Source organism: Anguilla anguilla, chromosome 9, assembly GCF_013347855.1.
Source record: "Anguilla anguilla isolate fAngAng1 chromosome 9, fAngAng1.pri, whole genome shotgun sequence".
In the NCBI taxonomy this organism is placed as follows: domain Eukaryota; kingdom Metazoa; phylum Chordata; class Actinopteri; order Anguilliformes; family Anguillidae; genus Anguilla; species Anguilla anguilla.
Window position 1 is genome coordinate 11409663 of NC_049209.1, and position 23079 is coordinate 11432741.

The 23079-nt window shown below is 42.4% G+C and overlaps 1 protein-coding gene across 4 annotated transcripts; it reads right to left on the reverse strand.

The window, feature by feature from the left end:
- On the reverse strand, nt 1-18563 carry tbc1d8b (TBC1 domain family member 8B). Of its 4 annotated transcripts, XM_035434040.1 has the most exons (21): nt 18315-18563; nt 14749-14859; nt 13604-13722; nt 13192-13417; nt 12265-12505; nt 11615-11822; nt 10760-10927; nt 8349-8510; nt 7679-7829; nt 6882-7096; nt 6645-6762; nt 6154-6439; nt 5737-5866; nt 5500-5598; nt 5262-5330; nt 3572-3812; nt 3378-3443; nt 3033-3137; nt 2577-2630; nt 2048-2145; nt 1-1745 (listed from the first exon to the last, which is right to left on the reverse strand). In XM_035434040.1, the coding sequence occupies exons 1-21, from the start codon at nt 18439-18441 to the stop codon at nt 1350-1352; spliced, it is 3390 nt and encodes a 1129-aa protein (XP_035289931.1). In that variant the 5' UTR covers nt 18442-18563; the 3' UTR covers nt 1-1349. The 4 variants fall into 4 exon arrangements, with proteins under 4 accessions (XP_035289931.1, XP_035289933.1, XP_035289932.1 ...); XM_035434042.1 differs by lacking the exon at nt 3033-3137; XM_035434041.1 differs by lacking the exon at nt 2577-2630.
- Between the last annotated feature and the right edge of the window lie 4516 nt (nt 18564-23079).

The following is a 23079-nucleotide window of genomic DNA, read 5'->3' on the forward strand; positions in this document are numbered from 1 at the left end:
TTTACAGTTGGTATATCATGTATTTATGCATTACAGGTATGTCAAGATTACTTAATTTTGTCTGACATACAGTACAACATAAATATAACAATGCATACTCCGAGACATACAAGACTCAAATATAGTCTCATTTCAGTTTGAATGTGTTTTGAACTGTCCACACCTCTACTGCACAAATTTAAGTCAAAACTGCAATATAAAGAACTGACAAAAATTACAGCATTCATTTCATAAAGCAATCTCTGTGCCCCTCTAGAAATAAACTAAATCATACAAAAAACATTACAATAAAAAGTGTTCACACTCTATGAACACAAAAAGAGCACATTACTTAAATGTGCATTCATGCATGAAAAATCAGCAAAGCATCAAAAGAAATTATGATACCGTTTCTAACAGACCAAGTCTGACAATATCAACAATGCATCCCTTCGGAGCAGCACTGCCCTCTCCTGATAAATTAGCAGAAATGTCCCACTGTTTGCAAGTGAAAATGAATGCAATAATCCTTGTTGTGTCCATTATAGAAAATTATTCAGAGAATGAAAAGTGATTTTGTGCCATAACCTTCTGAGCTAACTTTTGTCATCAGCATAATTAAGAGCACAGATTATCACATTGATCAATGATTTTTCAAAAGCCAACAGGTACATGTTGCAACTCAGCATTCTCAAATGCTGTGCACATTTATATCCAACACCACAATTTGCTTTCAGATTTAAAAACAAAAATGTTCGTAAGGCAGGACCCAGCTGTCAAAAATGACAGACACACATTTCAGTCCTCCCACTTCTAATAATAAAACAAATAGCTGCTTCCCATCTCTCATGCAAGAAATTTGCAAATATAGCAACTGTTTTTCATATGGATATGAAGAGAAATCCATTTATATTCCCTTTAATTGTTGTCAACACACAACATATGCCAAAGCATTCTACCATGCTAAAGAATCCCTTTCCCTGAAATGCCCTATGTGAGCTTTAAGGAGAACCATTTTAAGAAAAAACGTCACAATGGACTTCAGACATCTCCACTTGCAAAGCTGGTGTTATCAAGATTAACTTTTAAAACTTAAGGCTAAACAAACACACAAATCAGTCAAGTAAACGGTGGCAAGTGCTTTATCAGACTGGCTGGTGTATCAACAGGAAATCAATAGCAGAAATAGCCAATCCCTTATGGTTCCAATGCGAATGCTTTCTTTTGCTCCAGTCCTCCCTCAGAAAAGTGTTTGGGGGAGAACACTTGGAGAATGGGGCCTGATCCTGCACCCACTCCATGGCCAAACATAAAGCATGAAAGTGTAGAGACCTTATGGCTTTAATAAGGGAGTTTAGAGAGAGTTAGCTTTACTGGTTTGCTTGAGCCTTCAGCTGAGTGCTCTTGGCATACTCCAGTTTAGCCTGAATGTCCACGGGCTTCTCGAAGAAGCGCACCAGATCTGGCTCATTGAGGAGCGAGGCCAGGATCTGCTCAAAGGCGAAGGACCACTCCACTTCCTCCGGGCCGGACGCGGTATCCGGCTCACCGGGGGGGATGAGGGTTTCGCCGGAGCTGTCGGGCCTCTTGGGGACCTCCCCATCTGCCAGAACCTGCACCGGGGGAGACTGCTGCAGCTTGCGGCCCACCTCTTCCATCCTAAGCAGGAGGCTGGTGACACGGGCAACAGCCCGGTATAGAGACTCCTCCTCCATGTCGCCATGAAACAGGTTGTACAGGGTCTTTGAAAACTGAATGAACTGACCCTGAAAAAGAATTAAAAAACTTCTAAATGGTGAAAAGATAAAATAATTTTAACTAACCTGGTTTAATGAAACAATAAAATTGGCTCTTTTTTCCAGGCAAGACTGTTCAAGTTCAATTTGAATCTTACAACTTAATTTAACAAAAAATGTTTTCTCTGAATATGTACACATAAATTATTTTGCATTTCTGATTGCATTTACTAATTTAATGAATCCACAGTCCATAAAACGAAATTAAGGAGCAGCTGAGTCACGGATGCGAATGTAAAGGGAGCAAATGCCTGGGAGGAGTTTTACTTCACCTGGTTAATTCTGGGTAAATCCTTAATGCTCTCCTCTTTCTTCAGTAACTCATCCTGCCACTGCCTCAGGTATGCCTGCAGATCCACTTTCCCTCGGCCTAAAACAAAAAGCAAAGTTGAGTCTCCTAGCAGACAGCAATGATTTATAAGGCATTACACTCCCTCATTGAATTCCCTCTCAGTGGTACTTCTATACTGTCCAAGATCAATCCTGGGCAAATATCACTACTTACTGCACCCTAGATTTGGATACCACCCACAGCATTACCAAAGGTTACCAAAGGTCATCAAGTACAGGCTATTCTAAAAAATTGCCCGGGGATGTTGAAATAGTAACAAACGTCAGCATGTTTTAAAATCAAACAAATCCTGTGCATTTTAAGTCATACAGACAGTTCTGGTGGTCATCAAATATATCCCACAATCGCTAAACGTATTTCCATTCACATAAACCATTATCTGCTTAAGAAGAGAAAAATAAGGAAGAGAGAAATATCTCTTATTTCATCTTTCACTAGTAGATCATTACCTCTTTCTGGACTTTTCCTAATGACCCCATCTTCAGAAACATCAAGGGAGGACACTACAGCAGGCAAATCAAGTGTGTTCACATTTAAACATGACAAAACTCAAAGACGTTGACGCAGATGACCAAATACAGGTACAGGTACTTGTGTATCTGTTTGTATTCTGTACACACCAGTGCGAGTAAACCATACCCCAAAGCATTTTTTTTCCAAGCACTGATCATGTTCAGCGACTAAGACAGAGCGTAGCTTACAAAGCAGCGGCACAGTACACATTTAGACTGGAACGTGACTCTCACGCAAAGAAATATAGCGGACACACTCTGACCCAAACGGAGAAAACGTTCCACGACAGGCACGTCGAGAGATGCACGGAACATACAAGACAAAGACCTTGCAAGCCACAGGGACAGTGAAAGGAAAAGGGTGGGATTAAGATAGGAGAAAGGCAAGCTGACCAGTCAGTCCACTGAGGTGGGAGAGGCTGTCGCTCAATGGACTAAAGTGGGACAGTCTGTGAACCTCTGAGAGGACAGGGCTCCCTGTCTCTACCTCTGTGAAAGCTGGAAAACACAGCGGTTAGTAAAAGTGGCCGAGCAAAGGCCAGAGCAAGGTTAGTGTGAGAAGGACATTGAGAGAAATACATTAGCTCATTACGTCAATCCATTACCCATAAACACATCTGCGGGACTGCTGACACCAGAACAGAGGAAAGTCAAGCTTTATTCAGTGCTGAAAGAGCATTCAAATTCACTGCAGCAGTAACAGTATCAGCGAAGGAAATGAAAAGCCATTTTAATTACCTGGTGGTAGATGCAACTTAAAGATAAACTTCAGCTTGTCTGTAAAAGACCCACTTGATAGCACATCTGCGTGGACAGAACAAACAGGATTTTTTTGGTCAGTGCCGGTGAAACAGAGAGCGTGGAGACGGTGTATGGGCGGATGTGATGACCACACATGGTTATCACCACGCAGCGGTGTAGAGGACCCTCACCCAGGCCGCAGCAGAACTCCTTGAAGTTCACCAAACCGTCCTGGTTCTCATCCAGCAGTCGGAAGGCCCAAAGGGAGAGGTCGTCCTGGTTGGCACAGTGGGTCCAGGGTGCCAGGAGGGAGAAGAGTGTGCGGAACTGCCTTTGGCCCAGCTGGTACTGCTCCAGATAGGCCAGGCTAGGGTCATGGTGCAAGAGTACCGGGCTGTTCATTGTCCAATAGCAGCTGAGAAAATGCTGCCTCTGCAGACAAAGCCACAGACAGATTTATTGTATTATAGTCAGTCCATGCAACACCAAGGTTAAAACCTGAGAGGACTGAATGACAGTCCTGTATGTTTTCATGGAATTTTCCTGAATTTACCATCACATTTAGGCTATGTACCTGTCCAGGCTACAAATGCACATGTTCAGCAGGCCCAGTTTCAGTTCAATACAACTGTGGTTTTGCACCACATTTACGTGATAAATGAAAGTACATTTCAGCTAAAACTGGTCTCCACCATCTCACATTCAAATATGATTCTTAATGTTGCTAAAGCACTGCGTGATTGTTACTGAAATCATACACACACACATCCCATACTATGATCAAAATGACTAATATTTTTATTGCCTTAATGAAGAAAGTCAAACAGGGAAAAAGTATGATATTCTAGGAGCGTACTGTTGGAGAAAGAGGGCTGATTGAGAGACGAACCATGCATTTGTAATGCTGTTGATTGATGCAGATCGTGAAATTAAAAATTTAAATTACTCAACATTAAACTTGATATCCTTAATTTAATTCATTTTGTACAGCTACCACCGAGTTCAAAGTACACATCTGATTTATTTGCTGCTAACATCCCTATAAATAGATACAAATGGGATTTGGTAGCAGTAATTAATATCAAAAGTCGATGCACAATTATAAAAAAAGAGGTGGTTATACAGTCATTCGTCTTTCATTTTCCACATTTTGGTTTTGATAATTGTCATTATTTTTGCACATTACAGTAAAGTATAGGCAATAAACAAAGAAAAAGGAACCACCAATGTAAAGTCACTTGAAGTGTTGGGCCACCACCATTTTTGATTCAACTGTATGCTTTCACCCCATGATGCAATTTACAGTGAAGAGACCTGAAGTTGCTCGTCTGTTTGGCCTCTCACTTCAAATGAATGCTTGGACATCATGATCCTGGGGCATGTGTCAAGGCTGCCCTATACTGATGATGTCATTCACCTAGGCATTTCGTGCTGACCTCGCCATAGACCCCTCTGCATGTAAATATCAGCAAGTCAAGCCAGCAGCTGGGATGTCATTTAATTCATGCAGGAGCCACAGTTCTGTGGTAGCCTCTGTTTTGCATGTACTTGCTGTCCTTCATTTGACTGAAATTGAAACTGAAAACTGAACTTCAGCTTTAATACTTTATGCTATTCTATGTAAAATGATTTAAAACCGAAATTCCCATTTTGAACAGCTCCAAGACATCACGGTACAAGCCACATGCTCTTCAGTGTCCAATGGGAACACAGCATAGTAACACTGTGGGGTAAACAGTTATTAATGAACATATTGCATGACATTTTTTGTGTCTTTTTTTAGACAGCCAAAAGAATGTTACTAAAAATATGATCATGTTACAGCACATGATCATCTTGACTTAGCCACACATATGACTCGGTAACAAAGTGTACTCTCACCTTAAACAGCGCATAAAGGTCTTCTAGATGGGCAGCACTGAATTTCACTTCCTGAGACACGACCCTTAGCTGGAAAGCACAGAGCTCAGGTCAGACCCAATCAACATCACATCTATTTTTTTGCTTTACCGTATATTTAAAGCGCAGCCCCCTCGGGTAAAGACCCATCCTGGGGAGATATGCACTGTGTGATCAACGGAAGCTGAAATGCACTGATATGTGATTGAGGCTGACTTACAACATTCTGCTTGGTGGTATCCTCTAAAGTCTGGATCACGTACAGTTTGTTTCTCCTCCTCATGCTCTCCACGTCCTCCGATCGGATGTCCCCGTATTTCTGCGGGACGAAAGCGCTTTGTGAGTGGGGGGGGGGGGTGTGTGTAGAGTTACCGCCATGTCATCAGAACCTGCTGGCACATCGTGCTGCTTCACAGGATGTACGAAGGATCCGGACTTAGACGCGGCGGACGCGTACCTCGTAGGCTTCGCGGATGAGGTCGATGATGTCCACCTTGGCGTGCGACGTCCTGTCGTTGTTCCCCACGGGGGCCTGCTGCACGGTGGGGGGCAGGGGGCTGTCTTTGTTGGTCACGCTGTCGAAAAACCTGCAGATGAAAAAGTGAGCGGCGAAATAAAAATAAACAACTAAATCTGCCAACCTTAGGAGCCCCGGAACAAGACGAGGGGATCCTGATAACGCCACCGTAAAATTACATGATACAAAATACTAAATTCAAGCAAATATTGCAACACGGCGTGTCTGCCAACCAGGGTTTATGTAATACTCCTTTCTGTAAGTCATCAGAGTGTTTACTGCACAGCTAGATATAATCAATGCGGTGTGATTGTGTTTCTGGTGTCCTGTGGTGACAGTGGTCTTATCCTTGCTCACTTGTTGAGGATTGTGACAGCCTCTGCATCATCACGGCAACTTAGCAGGTGGTCCATGTTGTAGTCGAGCACAGCCAGGCCCAGCTGCAGGATGGCTTTGATCCCGTCGTAGAAGAAACAGTCCACCACGTTGACGGCGCTCTCGATGGGCAGGACGCTGATGAATAAGGTCAGGAACCAGGACAGGGACACCGAAGAGAAGAAGGTCATGTCCGTCATGTGCTCCGTCAGCTGGGACAGCTGGTCCCGGATCAGCTCCTCGAACACCGCTTGGTCCACCAGGGCACCTGTGGCACATACACACACGCAAACATTCACACACGCACAGTCACCATTAGACATACACACACACACGCACACAACAACAAACGTTTCATTATTTCTTACATCTTTCCCCGTCTCATTTTTGTATCATGGCCTGATCGGAGCTAATATCCAGAGAGCCAAAGGGGATATAAAAATGACAAGCTGACTGAAACGCCTATGACTCACCTATAATCCTGCGGTTGAAGTAATCGGGCAGCATCCTCTCGCAGACAGCCACCAGCAGCCAGAACGCCTCCTCCTCTTTGGCGTAGAGCAGCAGGACGGAAGTGAGGATGTTCATGGCCTTCGGGGAGAACAGGCGCGCTGTCACACCATCTGAGTCACAGAATCCCACCTCGAGGGGGAAGGGGAAGGGGGAGGGGAAGCGGAGGGAGGTGCGGCCTGAGGCGAGCAGCGCCGTACCTGGCAGTAGCCGATCTTGGGGTTGCGGTAGGCGTAGGCGGTGAGGACCCGGCGCAGGGCGGAGATGCCGGTGTCGCTCTGGAAGGCCGGGTGGTCCGGCAGGGAGCGGTGCAGGTCCCTCTCGATCTCGTCGGTGGCCAGGGTGCTCGTGCCCAGCGACTGCTCCACCAGCTCCGAGTAGTAACCCGGGTGAGTGGCCATGTCGTTCACCGCACCTGGCACGAGGAATTAAGCAACAGGTACAGTCAGCATTCACAGTGACCCCTTCATTATCAGCTTAAAAGCCAGTAGTCCAGGTCCTGGCTCAATGCGGCACTTACAAAGGAGCATAGGGAAGAAAGGCTTCCCCACTACCCAGACCAAACTCCAAATACTCTGAATTTTACCCTGTGGTAACCTGCCAGTTCAACTGGGTAAGCCAATCTTCTCCTCTCCATCTCAACTGATTTGTGTTGAGTATTCTGCAGCAAAAGTCTTTGATGCTACACTATAGTGACGCTTGAGATGAATCACGCCCCTCATTAAAATACACTGAGATTAAAGGCACCATACTTTAGTAATCTAATTTCATTACCTTTATTACTGTATACAAGAGTAACCTTGTTTTTATCAGAATTCTTAAGAGTTGTCTAGTAACAGCCACTTGTTTTCTGTAGGGTCTAGAACAATGGAAATAGTTCTGGACTATTTCTATGAACAGAACACAGCAGATTTTATGCATGCTCCACTTCCTCTGCTCTCTGCTTACAGTAGTATTCCAAGGCCACTGGGGTTAGGAGTTGGAGGTTAGAATGCACCTGAAAAGAGCAGCCACAGCTCTCCCCTCAGGGCCTCTGGGACTCCACGCACGATCAGGTCCCGCGTCTTCTTGGTACGGAACATGCTCGTCCCGCGTCCATATTCCGCAAAGTGAATGTTCCAGGACTGTTCCTTCATCTTCTCCTTCAGCTTCACCACAGAGAACGCACAAAAAGAACACTCATGGCCAACATTCCCAAGCAGATAAATCCTAAAAGCAATGCACTCATTCAATAAACAAAAGCAATAGCCCCCTTCAATAAATATAAACAATGCATTTATTCAAGAACTGACAGCAATAGTCATTTATGTATACCTTTGGGCATTTTTTAAAAACTATTTTGATAAAGAGAAAATAGGCAAAAACACGAATGATTACCGCTTTATTATTAACTGCATTATTTAGGAGCTTTGAATTATTATCATGAAAATGTAATGTGACGTGTATTTTCTAAAATGAAATGAATACATAAAAGGCAGGCAATGCATGTGAGATTGATACTAACATCTCATAAATAAAAACCAGTGATCTCCTCACATCCAAATGAGCAGCAAGTGATTAATCACATCAGCATTTTGAAGGAACATCTAAACTACTGAAATAGTGGACAATTCAGACTCTCCTGTTAATAATTATTCGAAATCCAGAAGGCATGGTTTTCTCAGTACCATTTTAGGGTCGAGGTTTTCTGCATCCTGGGGGTGGAAGACAGTCATGAGCGCCTCGGTGCTGACAGCTTGGCCACTGCTTTTCTGTCCCACCATCAAGGTCACTTCCTCTGGGTTGTCCTCAAAGTGCTCGATGAGGGCCTGACAGGCCTCTCCGGACACCTGCAGGGGAACATGCAGTCACGTTCGTTAGTGACGAGCGACCCGTCGCTATTTTCAGATTAACAGCTTGGGAAGAAATCTCTGGACGACGATTATTTCACAGGTTTTCTCAAACAGCAGCTCGGAAAGCAGCTCGGTTCATCCCGGATCAATGAACCCTAAACTCAATAACCCTACGTACACTACATTTAACGGTCCAGGAAACCGGATTCAAATTGTGGTTACATTACTCAGAAGTGACAATTGATTATTTTCTTAATATTTCGTTCAAGTTTTTAACCCAGTTATAACCATTAAATTGTAATTATCACTATTATATTATCATGATCTGTTCAGCAGACAACGAAAAGGTGGGCGTGTACCCCAAACCCATTAACATTCGTATCCGCAAGACCAGTCATATGTAAACCATTTCTCATTGCTAGATAGATTGTGTCATGCAGTAACACTGCCAGACACAATGAAAGACAGCAACATAAACTAGGCATTCCCATCGTATAGTTAAAACTGAAGATCATTCAATGCGGAATGAAGTTGTAACACTGAGCTACCGTACACTAATGTTAGACTCTACAGCAGTCTGAAACTCCGGACAATACGCCCGAATAAAGAAAGGCTTTGATTCTGCATGTCGAAGCTTGAAAGCTATATAATTATCGCTATCTAATGGTAGGCCTTACTCATCCATCATGCGTCTGTTCAGTGACAAGTTCCGGGTGAAAATGGGCACTGCAAATTCTATCTGTAAGGGTTGTTGCAATATTGCAGTACCTGTGGGCTCCAGAAATAAAACCCATTTCTTGCAGGTATCTTCATTTTTAGGAAAATAAAAAAGCATATTGCTTTCTCTGCATCCAGAGAAGGAGCAATGCTTTTCAACTTAGCTTGCCGTGTCCGCACGACATTTTACATGTACAAAGGATTTCTTTGGGCTTAACATATTTTGTTACCGTAACTAACATACAGTTAACCCAACCTACTGGCGTTTAGCTAAGGAGGAAAGCAAGCCAAGTTCAGCCCAGGTTTTTTTTTTTTTTTTTTGTAAGAATCATTTGGAAATATTTCTGACCAGTTTGTGAATGTGAAAAAGCATTAAAACTGACACACCTAGATGAAGACACAAAAAAAAGCCTTTTTTTAAACTTAATATCAGCAAATATACCCCTACAATAAAGACTTTTAAAATATTTTCCTTTGTGCAAGTGTGCCTGAAGTTTCAAGCAAGTCAAATTTTTTATAGGCACCATGCCTTCAAGAGCACCTTAGTTTGCGCTACCTGGAGTCTACTAAAAATATTTTTTGCAAGCGCTCTACCCCTCCTCCTATTGAGTGTTTCCGATTTGTCGGACAGGTGTTTGGTATGGCTACGAATAACTGTACAAAATGAGTATAGTACCTCATCGGACCTGGGGCCCGGTGCATGGGAGTAGAGAACCCAATCAAGAAGAAAAAATGTCTTTGTCCCAAATATTATGGAGCTCACTGTATGTGTTTTAAAGTTCTGTGACTTAAGACCATGAATCATCAGAAAATGTATTCTAAAATATTAATCAGATTGATACAATGATACGATATAAAGTGTACGCAATGAGATTACAACAGAAGCTGAGGAACCAGATAAAGCGGCCAGTGAAAATGGATCACTGAGCATTCCCACAGACATAATTCCAGAGCTCGATGAACATTTACTGGTTCGGTGACTTGAAGCCTGAATCACCGCCTCTTCTGTCAGGCCATCTGGAAATAATTCCTACTGCAATGCATATTCACTAATAGATTTGAAATGAGTGAACTTCTAGGTTCATGAGCCCCAGTTCAGATTTTCATTGCGATACCTCAGGGGAGGACCAGTGACAGAACATGCTGCCCTAATGATGAACTTGGAAAGTCATGGACGTTATTTATCATAATGTGAAATGTGCTTATAATAGCTGCAAAGGCTTTAGTTTTCTTCTCATAATTCACATGCTGCAGTACTGACCATTGCTTTATGGTTTGAAATCATTGTGACAGGATTATTATACAATCAACAGCACACACAAATGGGTTCACTGCTTCCAAGAGTTAGAAAGCATGATTATGCCTTTTATTTTTTCATTTTATTTAATTACTTTTTCATTGTTTTTATTACTGTGAAGCAAATTGCATTGTAGGCCTGCGTATGAAATGTGGTATACACAAAGATGAACTCGGGGTGACGGATGGATCAAATTAGTTAAGTCGATGACCAAGACAAAGGGTCACCTTACCTCTCCCCCTGCTACATGCTGGGGGCTGGCCACAGCCCCGCACCTCCTGCGAATCCCATTGGCCAGGCGCTCGTAGTCCCGGACCTCAGAAAAGCGCAGCGCTCGCTTTCCACGAACACACACGGTCACCGCCCTGCTGGAGCTGTCCGGTTTCTCAACGCTGACTACCTACAGAGAGAGGCTAGCTCAGGAGCTGCAGGAAGATCTATCTCAAAGGCTGATCTGGCTTATTACTGCTGAGGAAGAATCCTAGAGAACTATAAAACGACACAGTCATTATACCGTCTGATAAAGACAGACTTATCATAGAACAATATAGCTCAGGGACGGCATTGGGTTGGCAGTACCAAGCAGTCATTAATGAGCTTAGCAGAACTTCAGAGACATGAATCGTGAGTTTCATGGAAATGACCGGTCTACCCAGCACATATGAAACCAGAAGTCGCATGCACATTTATGCCTTATCAAGCTCCTTGTTATCAGATGAACATTTTCTTTTTTTTATCACTGCTGATACAGAAAAGGAAACATTAAATAGAAACTTTCAACTGACAAAGAACAAGAAATAATTCCAAAATTAACCCTATTAGCTAAAAAAGTTACAATTAACCATACAATGTGGGGAAGTCAATAGTGTTTGATGTAAAGAAGGATTGACTTAACTTTCATGTGACTTTATTAAATATTTTTCTGAACAGCCCACATTCCCAAAACATTTGTATATCAGCGGTTCTACTGTAGGTATCACAATGCGAGCGCCACAAGTAAATACAAAGGCACCATAAAAACATTTTTTTTTATTTGAGCAAAGCAAATATAGCCGAAAACATGTGAAGGGCAGGCCCGGCTGCTTGCCTCTCTGACGGGGATGATGACGTAGCACTGGCTGCCGTCCTGGCTGGCGAAGCACAGGTAGCCCTCGGAGACGCAGATCTTGCCCAGCGTGTTGAAGTGGCTGAAGGGCACCCACAGGAAGCCCTCGTACACCTCCAGCAGGTTCTCCTCCCGCGGCAGCCGGAAGAAGGCCCTGAACTGCTCGTTCCGCGCCCGCGTCTCCAGGCCCCTGTCAGAGGGGGAGGCGCCGGGTCGATAGGCCAACGGGGGAAGAAGGGAGGAGGGACAGAAGAGGAGGGATAGTAGAGGAAAGGGAGGAAAGCAGGTTTGAAGGACGGGAGGGACAGCAGAGGATGGTTTGTGGAGAGGAGAGACAGGAAATAAAATTGTATTTTTCAAACCTCACCTTCAAGTGCCTGAATGCAACCTGTATTTTTTTTCCAATGAATATTGGTCAGCAACTGCAGTAAAGATAAGATGTGTTCAGTAATGTCTCCACTTTAGGCGTATTTGACAGACAAAACAGTAACCCTGACTGATTCTGGGTTAAATGGTTGTTAGAGCAATGGTAAAAATCACTTTCCAATGGCAGTGATAGACCGTGTGACATGGCTCCCAGCAGTCATTGTCCTGGCTGACTCTGAGCCAGGCCGTGGGGTGAAAGGCAGTACCTCTTGGTGATCTGCAATGGGTCTCCGAGAGCAGGGTCACCCTGGAAAGTCTCCTTGTCAAACAGCCTCTTGATGGCGTAGTCGGCGAGCTGCTCCATGAGAAGGAAGGTCTCGTGGAGGTGCAGGAACATGGAGAAGTAATGATCTTCGCCGTGCGCCACCACGTGGATGCTCTCTGCCAGGATCACGTTGGTCGTCTTCTCCAGCTTCCAGATCTCAGCCCATGAAATTATGAATTTCACTGAGGGTGCAGAGACATTATAATTATCAACAGCAATTCAATGCACCGGGCCCTGCTACTGAACTTAAGTCTGTACCTTCCCCTTAATCACTGTGCAGAAGCCTGTCCCACAGCACAGAGGATTTAAGTACAGGTGAATCTGAGAGCAGCAGTGAAGCATAATGGTTAGGGAACTGGGCCTGTAAACCAAGAGTTGCAGGTTCACTGCCCACTGTCGCAGTACCCTTTAGCAAGGTGATGTGAGTTGCTTTAGTAACTATTTAGCTTCAATACAGACAAAAAATAGTACACAGAAATGTAACAATGTGTAAGCCAATCTGTTTAAAAGTATTTCTAAACATAATGTGATGCATCAGCTCTGTTCACTCTTCAGCACTTTAAATGACTCCAAGTACATGGTTGTAAATGGCAACACAACTAATAAAGACATGTCGGCCAGACAGATGTCATTTCATGCTTTCTGTACCAAGCAGTGTGGTTGCCTGAAAAGCAGGCATGTCCTCTGCAAGTATTCATGTTGGCTTCATGACTGCACGTTCACTCAGAACAACAATTACAAAAACTGAGACTTTTTGCACTACATTTTTATCCCTCTAAAAGAACTTAGAGGAAGTCCAAGTATGCATGCATTATGTGGTTAGAAACTGTGGGAAAAGAGGGGGTGTGGGGCTTGCTCTCCGCCTCACCCTCAGCCCCCAGGAGGTAGGAGTAGAAGCTGAGAAAGTTGGTGCTGAGGTAGAGCCAGCCTTGACAGGGAACCCGGCCCCTCCAGTAGCTGCAGGAGTAGTAGGTCACCAACTTTTCTTTTTCCGGAAGGCCGAACCACTTCTCAAATCTCAGCAACGCTTCTCGGAACTTCTCCGGGTCGTCCTCCAGCACCAGGGAGGCCTTCCCCTCCTCCGCAATTAGACCCTGAGAAAAAAAGAAGGGGAGAGGCAGGCAACGGTTACTATCACTATAAAATGGCATGGAGAGTCAGTCACCAGGCTCTGGCACGATCATGGCAGAAAGAATGGGCCTGGGCCGGATATGTCACCCTGGAACCAAATGGAAAGCCCCCATGATAGTGAGGCAAATGGACGCTTCAGAGGAACGCACTCGGATCTTGCCCTGGACAAAGCTGGTGATGTCTTCACTGGAGTCAAAGACAGACAGAGTCCTCATGACATTCTGCTGGAGCCACTCCCAGTGCTGGCTGATCTCTTCTTTTGTGGCACCTGAACAACAACAGAGAAAGAGCAAGTCACTAAACACCACAGAAAAAATTCTGAAAGCGAAGGGGATGGCAGCACGTTTGTACCCTTGAGCAAGGTACTGAACCCGAATTGCTTCAGTAAAATATCTGGCTGTATAAATTGATTGTAAGCGAAACGTAAGCTGTGAATAAGAGCGTCGGCTAAATGCCTAAAAATAACTGGGAATAGATTGCAAAATCCAATCCCCAGTGTACTTGAAAAACTGGCCCTATGTAGACACTAAAGGTCTGAATAACAGCTTCGCAATACTGCTTCAGTACAACAGTCTAAAGAAATTCACCTAAATTGATTCAGTAAATATCCAACTGCATGATGTGTCCAAAGTCACATATAGATAAGGATGCCTGCTGAGAAAATAAATAATGTAAAGTAATAGTTTAGATTTACCATTAGTACTGAGGGGAAGCACATGCAGCCACTGTCTTTGGTTTATTGTTCCTGGGGCCTGTGATCTTTCCTGCATTACTCAGCAGAAAATGGAATTACTAAGAATGGCGAGAGATCAAAGCTTTACAACGCCCTCTGTTCTTATTGATCTCAGCATGTCTAAAATGGAGCCAAGGACCTGGGGAACTAAACAATGATGTGACTGATGCGATTCCATTTGACAGTGGAATAGAATGGCTGAACTAAAATATTGGTTAAATTGATGACAGAATCAAGTGATTTAATAAGACCCAAACCAAATGAAATGAGTAAATTCACAGTGCAAGACTCACATCTGATCTTCTTTGCCTCAAAGCCCAATTCCACAAGCAAATCGTAATAAGTTGTAATAGAAGTTGTAATAATTGAATAACTAAAATACTCTTCCCCAGGGCACAGCACATGTAAACATGCAATTTTGCATTGACTCTATTTTTTCCATTGCATACACATATTTCCTCTCTCGCATAGTCTATATGAAGTAGTAAGTTAAGCAGCACTGTGGTCACTCCGAACTTCTCCGAGTCGTTAAAATGTTATTAGAGTAAAGCCGTCTCTCACCACATGCTACTGACCAGTAGACCTGGGAGTCCGGCGTCTGATGGAGGATGCGGAAGGGAGCCACCTTGGCTGTGGAGTCCAGGACCGTGTCCAGAGTCCCCACCAGGAGGCCTGTCTCCCAGAAGACACAGAGACAAACGATACAGCTGAAATATCATCAGGCATCGCGTACAGCGCAACCATAATGCTGCGCATCTAGGACACGGGGAGGGCTCTCCAGGAATGGGGATTTTGTTTGGACGTCAGGTGCAATATTCAAATTCTCCCGGGGACCCGCTATCCCATTTATCCCACAGCAAACGCAGCTGTGAACAAGATCTTCCCTTTCCGATGGATAATTTGCATTTCAATTAAGTGAATGGCTGCTCCACCGCCACTGACTCAAGCTAGTTGAGTCAAATTACCCTTCTGTGATTTACCCTTCATGAATTGTAATAAAGGTCAGAAGTACAATTCAAGCTTCCTGATTACCTGCTGAGTGTGACACAGAGGCTGTTCACCTAATCATATCCGCAACTGAGCCTCGAGGACAAATGCGTCCTTCCATGTAACACCCACTTCCTTTAGCAGCCTTCTTGTGTGTGACACACCAGCATTTTAAAATGACATACATTTCCAAATTCAGCCTGCAGGTGCTTGTAAATTGCGAGCAGTAGCAAACAACGACACTATTAGCCAAAGCAGAGGCGCTGTATAGAGGGATAAGCAACACATAAACATTAGTCCCATTAATCTTATCTGCACCATCTGCTCAGGTTACAACTGTCCACAGAGATTCCCTATGAAGGCTAGCCACATATAGAAACAATGCCTGCGGTAGCATTTTGTGATCTGGGTGCATACACCAATCAGAAAATGACCCTGAAAAGGCACTAGAAGAGGCTCTTAAGAGAGTGGAGAGTGCCTGCAGCCTCTTTAGTGCCACTGGGGGGAGGGCAACACCACAATCACGATTAATTTCATGTCATAGCCTGTTAATTGGACGTAACTGCGGCCCCGGCACTCAGAGTAATGGGGACTGTGCTCACAACTACCACTCTTCTCTGAGTCACTCCTTGGTAGTAACCCTCAATAAAACCCATTCGCAGCCTGTCAAGAGAAAAATAGAACAGCGCAGGTGGCCACTGTGAGAAGCCTTTCCAAAGGCTACATCCTAATGCTGAAGCCATCTAATTCAGCCAAATGAGGGACCCGGTATGACTCACCCTAGGGGCCGAGCTCATGACCTTCTGTTTGTCAGAGAAGTCACTCTGATGGGAGAGGTGTTGAGGTGCTTTGATTCAAACCTTATTTAATTCAATACACGAGATTACCGATATCCACCTCATGTCAATCCACAATCCACAATTTTATACGAATGGTTATCAACATATTTATTAGCATGTCCAGTGCCATTTGAAGGAGAAGCAATCAGTCCTGTTGTAAGAATTCACAGAATAAAGCACAGAATATTACACCTAATAAATAGCTATTCCTGATTCAGTGACCACAGCATTATAACCTGTGCATATTTTAAAAAATGGCAAAACTGAATCTGAAAATATGAAGCCTGATTTTCCTTTCAATTATCATAGAGTAAAATGTATCTTCTGAGAAGCAGAGTGTAATGGGAACTGAAATGGGCAGTGTTTTTTACATAGAGTAAATTATCTCATAGATTTTCAATTCCCTTTGCAGAAACAACTGCAATATACAGGTTATACTAAACTGCAATTTACCCCCAGTTTTCTTGATAGGATTGTAATGATATTTCTGGCTCATGGCTTAATGGGATGGATGCAAGTCTAAATACTGCTAAAAGCATGTGGCCTCAGCCTAGGTTTCTTAAAATTTCACCATTTCTGAAGCCAGTATTATTCTTCCATGTGAAACAAGGATCATTGCACTCATGAGAGTGAGATTCTATAGAATTTATTATTTTTAATCAATAATAATCAATCAATTTTTATTGATTAAAAAAAATCTGTCCACTGAGCAAGAATCAACATTTCAACAGGCAAGAAAATGTGCGTTTGGCAGAATATTTTTGATTACTGTCACAGTCCCAGAAAAATATAATAATAATAATATAATTTTGTACCAGGACTGGGAATTTCACCTAGCAGCCCTGTATTCAGTGATTGACTGTTTGATATCACCTCTGCCAAAAACACACTTTCTCCAAATGATATATGTATATTTTTTGGCTCTTCTCCTTTCAAGTCTCTTAGTCTGAATGTTGAGGCCTAACAACATCACATCCCATGGAGGCACAGCAGAGTTTGGTCACTTTTAGTACAACTACTTCAGCAACACAACCTCAAATGCAACAATTTCAGGCTTATCGGGGAAATAAAACAGAGGACTTCAGCAAAGAAAAGAGAAGCAGCCTGCTGTCAGGGGCAGGGCAGCACTGGCAAATCAAACTTCTGAAACAAACACTGTCTACAAAGCAATGACTGGATAATTTTCTCACAATCTCAAGCTTGAAAATGCCTGGGGCTATGCCATATAATAGGCTACATTTCCACAAAATGCCGTCAGTATGGCTCAATATCAAAGGTTACTAAAAAAGACTTGCATGATCTAAGTGGCAGTGGACTAAATTTTCTAATATTGCATTGTTAAGGCATGCGATGCTGTGTAACAATTCTGACTGCGGTGAAGTTTGTTTTATATCCGATATTCACCGCGGTACAATTCTGGATCATGGCATGATTTCATATTATTTCTATGACTGTATATCCGTACTTAGAAACCACACAGTTGACGAAAGAAAAGTTCAGTGTACCCTTAGTCCCTTGGACACATCTGAACAATAATACAGCTATTTGCACAATTATAACGTATTGTTTTGAGCCATTGTTGATCATGTAGCGACGCCCACCAAATGACGACGGAATGAAAGACAAAATAGCCTATGATTTTAAGTCATGCAGAGGCTGCATTCAATAAACTTATTTATGACTTATGCGTCACTGATGCGCCTAAGTGAGACCTAAAACTGTCACAATTAGCAGGATTCTGTTCTTCGGACACGATTTCTTGCACCGTAGGTAAACAGGCTACATAACTGCCACATCCCTTCAGAGAGACATGCGATTAGAGTACTCGAAATACCAGAACGAGTATACAAGGGGCAAACTAGCTGGCCTGTAAAGCGACCGGGTGAGCTGGTAGTCACAGTGCCCCGTGGACGTATTTTGATGCGCCCTTTTACTCGCCGTAAGATGCAGCAAAACGACGGACAGGTCGTCACAGTTATAGGCTACCTTACAAAACGTGTGCACAGGAGCGACCAATATGGAAAACACTTGTTGGTCGACACTGTGCTAAATGAGCACGTATAGTTTAGTGACCAAACACAAATCCAAAGAGGGAATTGACCTTTGTGAGGGAATAGCCTACGAACGAAAAACAAAACTTAAATAGAGAATAACAGCTGCCCATGATCGTACATATGCGTACATTATATAAATGACGGAGTCTACAGCGAGACACAATGTAACATGGGATGTTTAGCACATTCAAACACAGTTTAATACGTTACGGTATCACATTTTGCAGTTGATTCAATTGTCCCCTACCTGTCAAGCCACCTCCTCCCTCTCCATACCCTCGTCTCCTTTGCAAAACGAAATAATCATTTGATGTTTCCGTCACCCATAGTTTCAATGCATTCTTCAGGAGCACTTCTTCTGGTTTTAGCCACATATTTCAGTTCATATATCTCCAATTTGCATGTCCAGATGTTCATCGCGGAAGCCACCTACACCCATGAATGTTTCTGTTTGCAAGTGGATTCTTTCCCACGTCGACAGAAAGCTTGCCAGAGTCAATCGCGTAGGTGCTTCTGGGACAGTAGTTTTATTAAATGTTTTGGTTGTTCGTATAGCACGAGCGCCATCTACATAAAAACTTCGTTTCCCATGATCCTTCTCAGTCACTAAAATCCAGGATTTTTTACAGCGTAAAACTGGTTCAGTAATACAAGCAATTGGAACATGTTTGCAAATTAATGTGCGCATTGTAAGTTTTATAACGACATCCGGCGAAATCGTTTTACCATGCACAGTGATTATTTCACAAAAAATAAATCCCAGGAAAATTATATAACTTCAAGTTATTTTTCAAATAGTGCTGAATACGTATGTTTTAAAGGGCCAATGCTTCTCATTATTAAGTGCCATTGTATCAAAGAATACAGTTCAGGCGCAGGTCACACAGGCAGACCGCAGGTGGACTCACTGGAGGACTTGAGATGAGGACAGTCCTGGCGACTAAAACCCTCCCTGGATACACTGCCCAATTACATTCACCCCATGGGTCTGCCAGCACATTTCAAACAGTGTACCTATCAATTACATTTCAAAGATTTAAAAGATTAGATGAAGAGCATCATAACACATAATACTTTTCAACAGAAATTTATTTTGCATTACATATTTCAAATTACAACTGAAGTGCCCTCTTAGACAGTTCCTTTGAATCATTCATATTTCTTAATAATAACATGGATTTTAATGATTATTTTAGATTGATTAATGTCAGCATGTACATGCTGTCAGTAGTGTACTGTCAGCATCATTAATGGATGAACCTTTGCCTTTATAGAGAACTTTTCCAGATGCACAAAGTGTTTCACAGTGCTTCACCTCAGCCACCACCAATGTGTAGCCTCTACCTGACCACAACAAGTCAGGACCTCAGTTTAACATCTCACCCGAAAGATGGCATCTCCTCTGGCACAGTGTCCCCTTCACCGCACTGGGGATTTTCTAGCGTGAAGACTGCCCCCTGCTGGTACAATCCAGGTACTAACCAAGCCCACATTTGCTTAGCTTCAGCCATTTTACAGGAGCATGGTGCATGGTGGTATGGCTGCAGGCTTAATGAAGTAGTGTCTGAAAATATCTAATATGCATAGATGTATACTTATGCAAATATGTATTGACCTGGGGCAGGTGACAAGTGGTATTGTAGTGTGGCACCTGCAAGCATGCTACTGAATGACATACATCAGAAATAAGATTTTAAGAAAAATAGTAGTGGAAACAAACTTGTACATAAAAATTGATGAACTACATACAGATATTAAAAAGATACATTCCACTGTATGAGCTATAAATAAGTAAAGAAAATGGAAAAATATTTCATGTTTTGGATTTCATGAGTGATTTAATAACTGTAATCTGTGAACCTTCTGTTAGATAAATACACTAACCACAATTTTAGTATGATAAAAATTTGTAAGTACACTGGAATTTCTTACTTATATAAAAATTTCCCTATTTGATGCACTGTTATATTATACTACTGTTACATCATCGCCATCTTTTCAGTTTGTTAAATTCAGTTTGTCTAATTTTACATCTTTTCAGATGTTAAATTAGGCAACTGTCATCAGTTTGTTGAATAAAGTCTGTATCTTTTACTTTCATGTAAACTTTTCTAACAAAGTTACATTGTGACATGTTTTCATCGTTTACTTGTTTACATGGACAATTCAAGTGGCTGCATTCTATGAAAACAGCAGACAGTGTCACTACATTTAATAAAAAAAAACTCTGTTCAAGAATGAAACCGTGGTTATGTACGGAAGCCCATTTTCGCCACAGAAAAAAAGTTTGCTGAATTGCAATTATCTCTCACAATTTATTTCTCGGAATTCTCACTTTATTTCTTACAATTCTGATGTGGACGGAACTAAACAAATGCAGTGTATTGCTCTTCTGGTGTCACATAACTTAAATAGCAAAAGTGGTGCCATGAACATGAATATAAAGATGGAAGACAGTACTTAGACATTTCTACATTGATTACTGTTTAAAGTCTGTGTCTTCAGAAGACCAAGCAGTTAAGGGATCAAGAGATCTCAGAATTTTGTGTTCCAGTGAAGGGTTTCACTTGAAATGGGCGAGCAATAGTAGAGCTGTTTTAGTGTCTACCCCAGAGGTAGAAAGATCCACCAAAGTCAAAGACATAGGACCACATTTTCTAAGCATGACACAAATTATTGCCAGTGCCAAAAAATTATGCATCGCCGTATGTTTAGAACATGACTACACACTTCAAGATCTTTGTGGCTAATAGAATCGCAGCTATTTGAGAAGCTTTAACAACGTCAACGTAGAAGTGTGTCAACAGCCTAGTGGATCCTGAGGGTCAAGCTTAGAGAGGTTTAAAGGCTGAAAGCTTCAAGCAGAGTAAGACTTGGATTCAAGGCCCAAGTTTCCTGATGAAACCAGAGAGTGACTGGCCAGTGCAACCAGATACTGTGAGTGAAGTTCTGGAGGATGGCATTGTGATTCAAAAATCCATCACAGCCAGTCTTACAAGTGCAGAAGGGAACTTTGACACAGTGAACAAGTGTATTGAGCGCTACTCAAAATGATGCAAACTGTAGAAACCTGTTGCATGGCTTCTCAGACTGAAGAGAAGTGCTGCTACACCAGAAAATAAGAAGAGAGGAGTTTCAAGAGACAGTCAGCCATTCTGAGAGTGATCCTGTGAAACAGACCATGCTTGTCAAACAACACATTCAAAGGCAAAAAAGTGCTATTCAAATGCAATCTCTTACCTTGTCCAATGCGGAGGTAGTGATCATACACTGTAGAGAGAAGTACCCTGAGGAAATCAAAGCATTACAAAAGGCGACATGAAGAGAGTAGTTACATATACAAGCTGGACCCCATTCTGCAAGCTGGAGTACTGAGAGTTGGTGGGAGACTAAACAAATCCACTATGCCAGAAGAGGCACCCATTCATTCTCTTCAAAGATTTAAAGGTCACCACTCTGATTCTCCGACACATCCACCAAGAGTTTGGACATTATGGATTGAATCACAAGCTCTTAAGGCTGCAACAAAAATATTGAACCCTGCAAGCTAATTCAGTTATTAGAAAGCTCATCTCAAGCTGCAAATTGTGCAGAAGTGTTTGTGCCAAAGCTGGAGAGCAGAAAAAGGCTGAAAAAGGCTCCCAGAAGATTGCTCGTTACCAGGCAAAGCACCCTTCACAAATGTTGGAGTGTATTTCTTTGGAAGCTTTGAAGTCAAGCAAGGCCGAAGCATCGTGGAGAGATATGGTGTGTTCTTCTCCTGTCTGACCATCAGAGCTGTCCATATCGAAGTGGCCTACACGCTAGACATTCACTCTTGTATTAATGTCGGACCATGCTTCATACGTAGAAGAGGACAAGTGACTGTCATGCATTCTGATAATGACACAAACTTTGTTGGAACCAAAACAGTTGTGTGAAGCATTCAAGAACCTGAACCAGGCCAAAATATAAGATACCATAGTGCAAAAAGGAATCCAGTGGATTTTAAGTCCACTTGCAGCCTCCACCATGGTGGTGTATGGAAAGGACAGATGCACACTGTAAGGAAGCTTCTCAGTTCAGTGCTCAAGAAATAATCATTGGACAATGAAGGCCTACAGACTGCCATGTGTGAAGCTGAGGCCCTCATCAATAACTGCCTGATCACCATGACATCAGATGATGCCAAAGACGTCAAAGACGCTGTTACCCCTAATCATCTGCTATTGTTGAAGACACAACCTAACATTCCGCCTGGTGTTTTCACTAAAAACATAAAAACATGCAACAGTATGCGTGCCTATGTTGGAATCAAGTCCAGTACATTGCCAATCTATTCGAGACCAGGTGGACTCGGGAATACTTATCATTACTTCAAGAACACCAGAAATGGGCAAGGCCCAAGAGAAACTTCATACCTGGAGATATCATACTGGATGACTCCACCCAATTAAATTCCTGGATAATGGGAAGAATTATCAAGACATTGCATTATACCAGCAGTACTGTGCACAGTGTTAGTGTGAGAACCAGAACTACCAATGTAAGACCTAGAACTAAATTCGGTCTGCTACAAGAAACAGTATGAGAGTTCATATTGAAGCCATCAGTAAAATGGCTTTATTACATTAGAGACGTTTTGTGGCTTTTTGTTTCTGCTTTTTAAGTCATTGGTATTCTCCACATGTAGCCACTCAGTGGTCAGAATATAATTTTGTATAAATAAGCAAAAAAAAGGGCATTTTTCTGTTTTAGATTTATATCTTAGTTCACGTGTGATTTCATAACTGTAATCTCTGAAATTGTTATACCAGATAAATATGCTAACCATAATTTAAGTGTGATAGAAATTCATAAGAACAATGAAATATCTTATTTGTATTTAAATTTACCTGTTTGATGTTAAATTAGACTATTGTCATCTGTTTGTTGAAGGAAGGCCACGGAGCAACATGGACATTCGTTAATATTTGTTAATATGCATCTGTAGCTTTTATTTTCAAGTAAACTTTTCGAATGAAGTTACATTG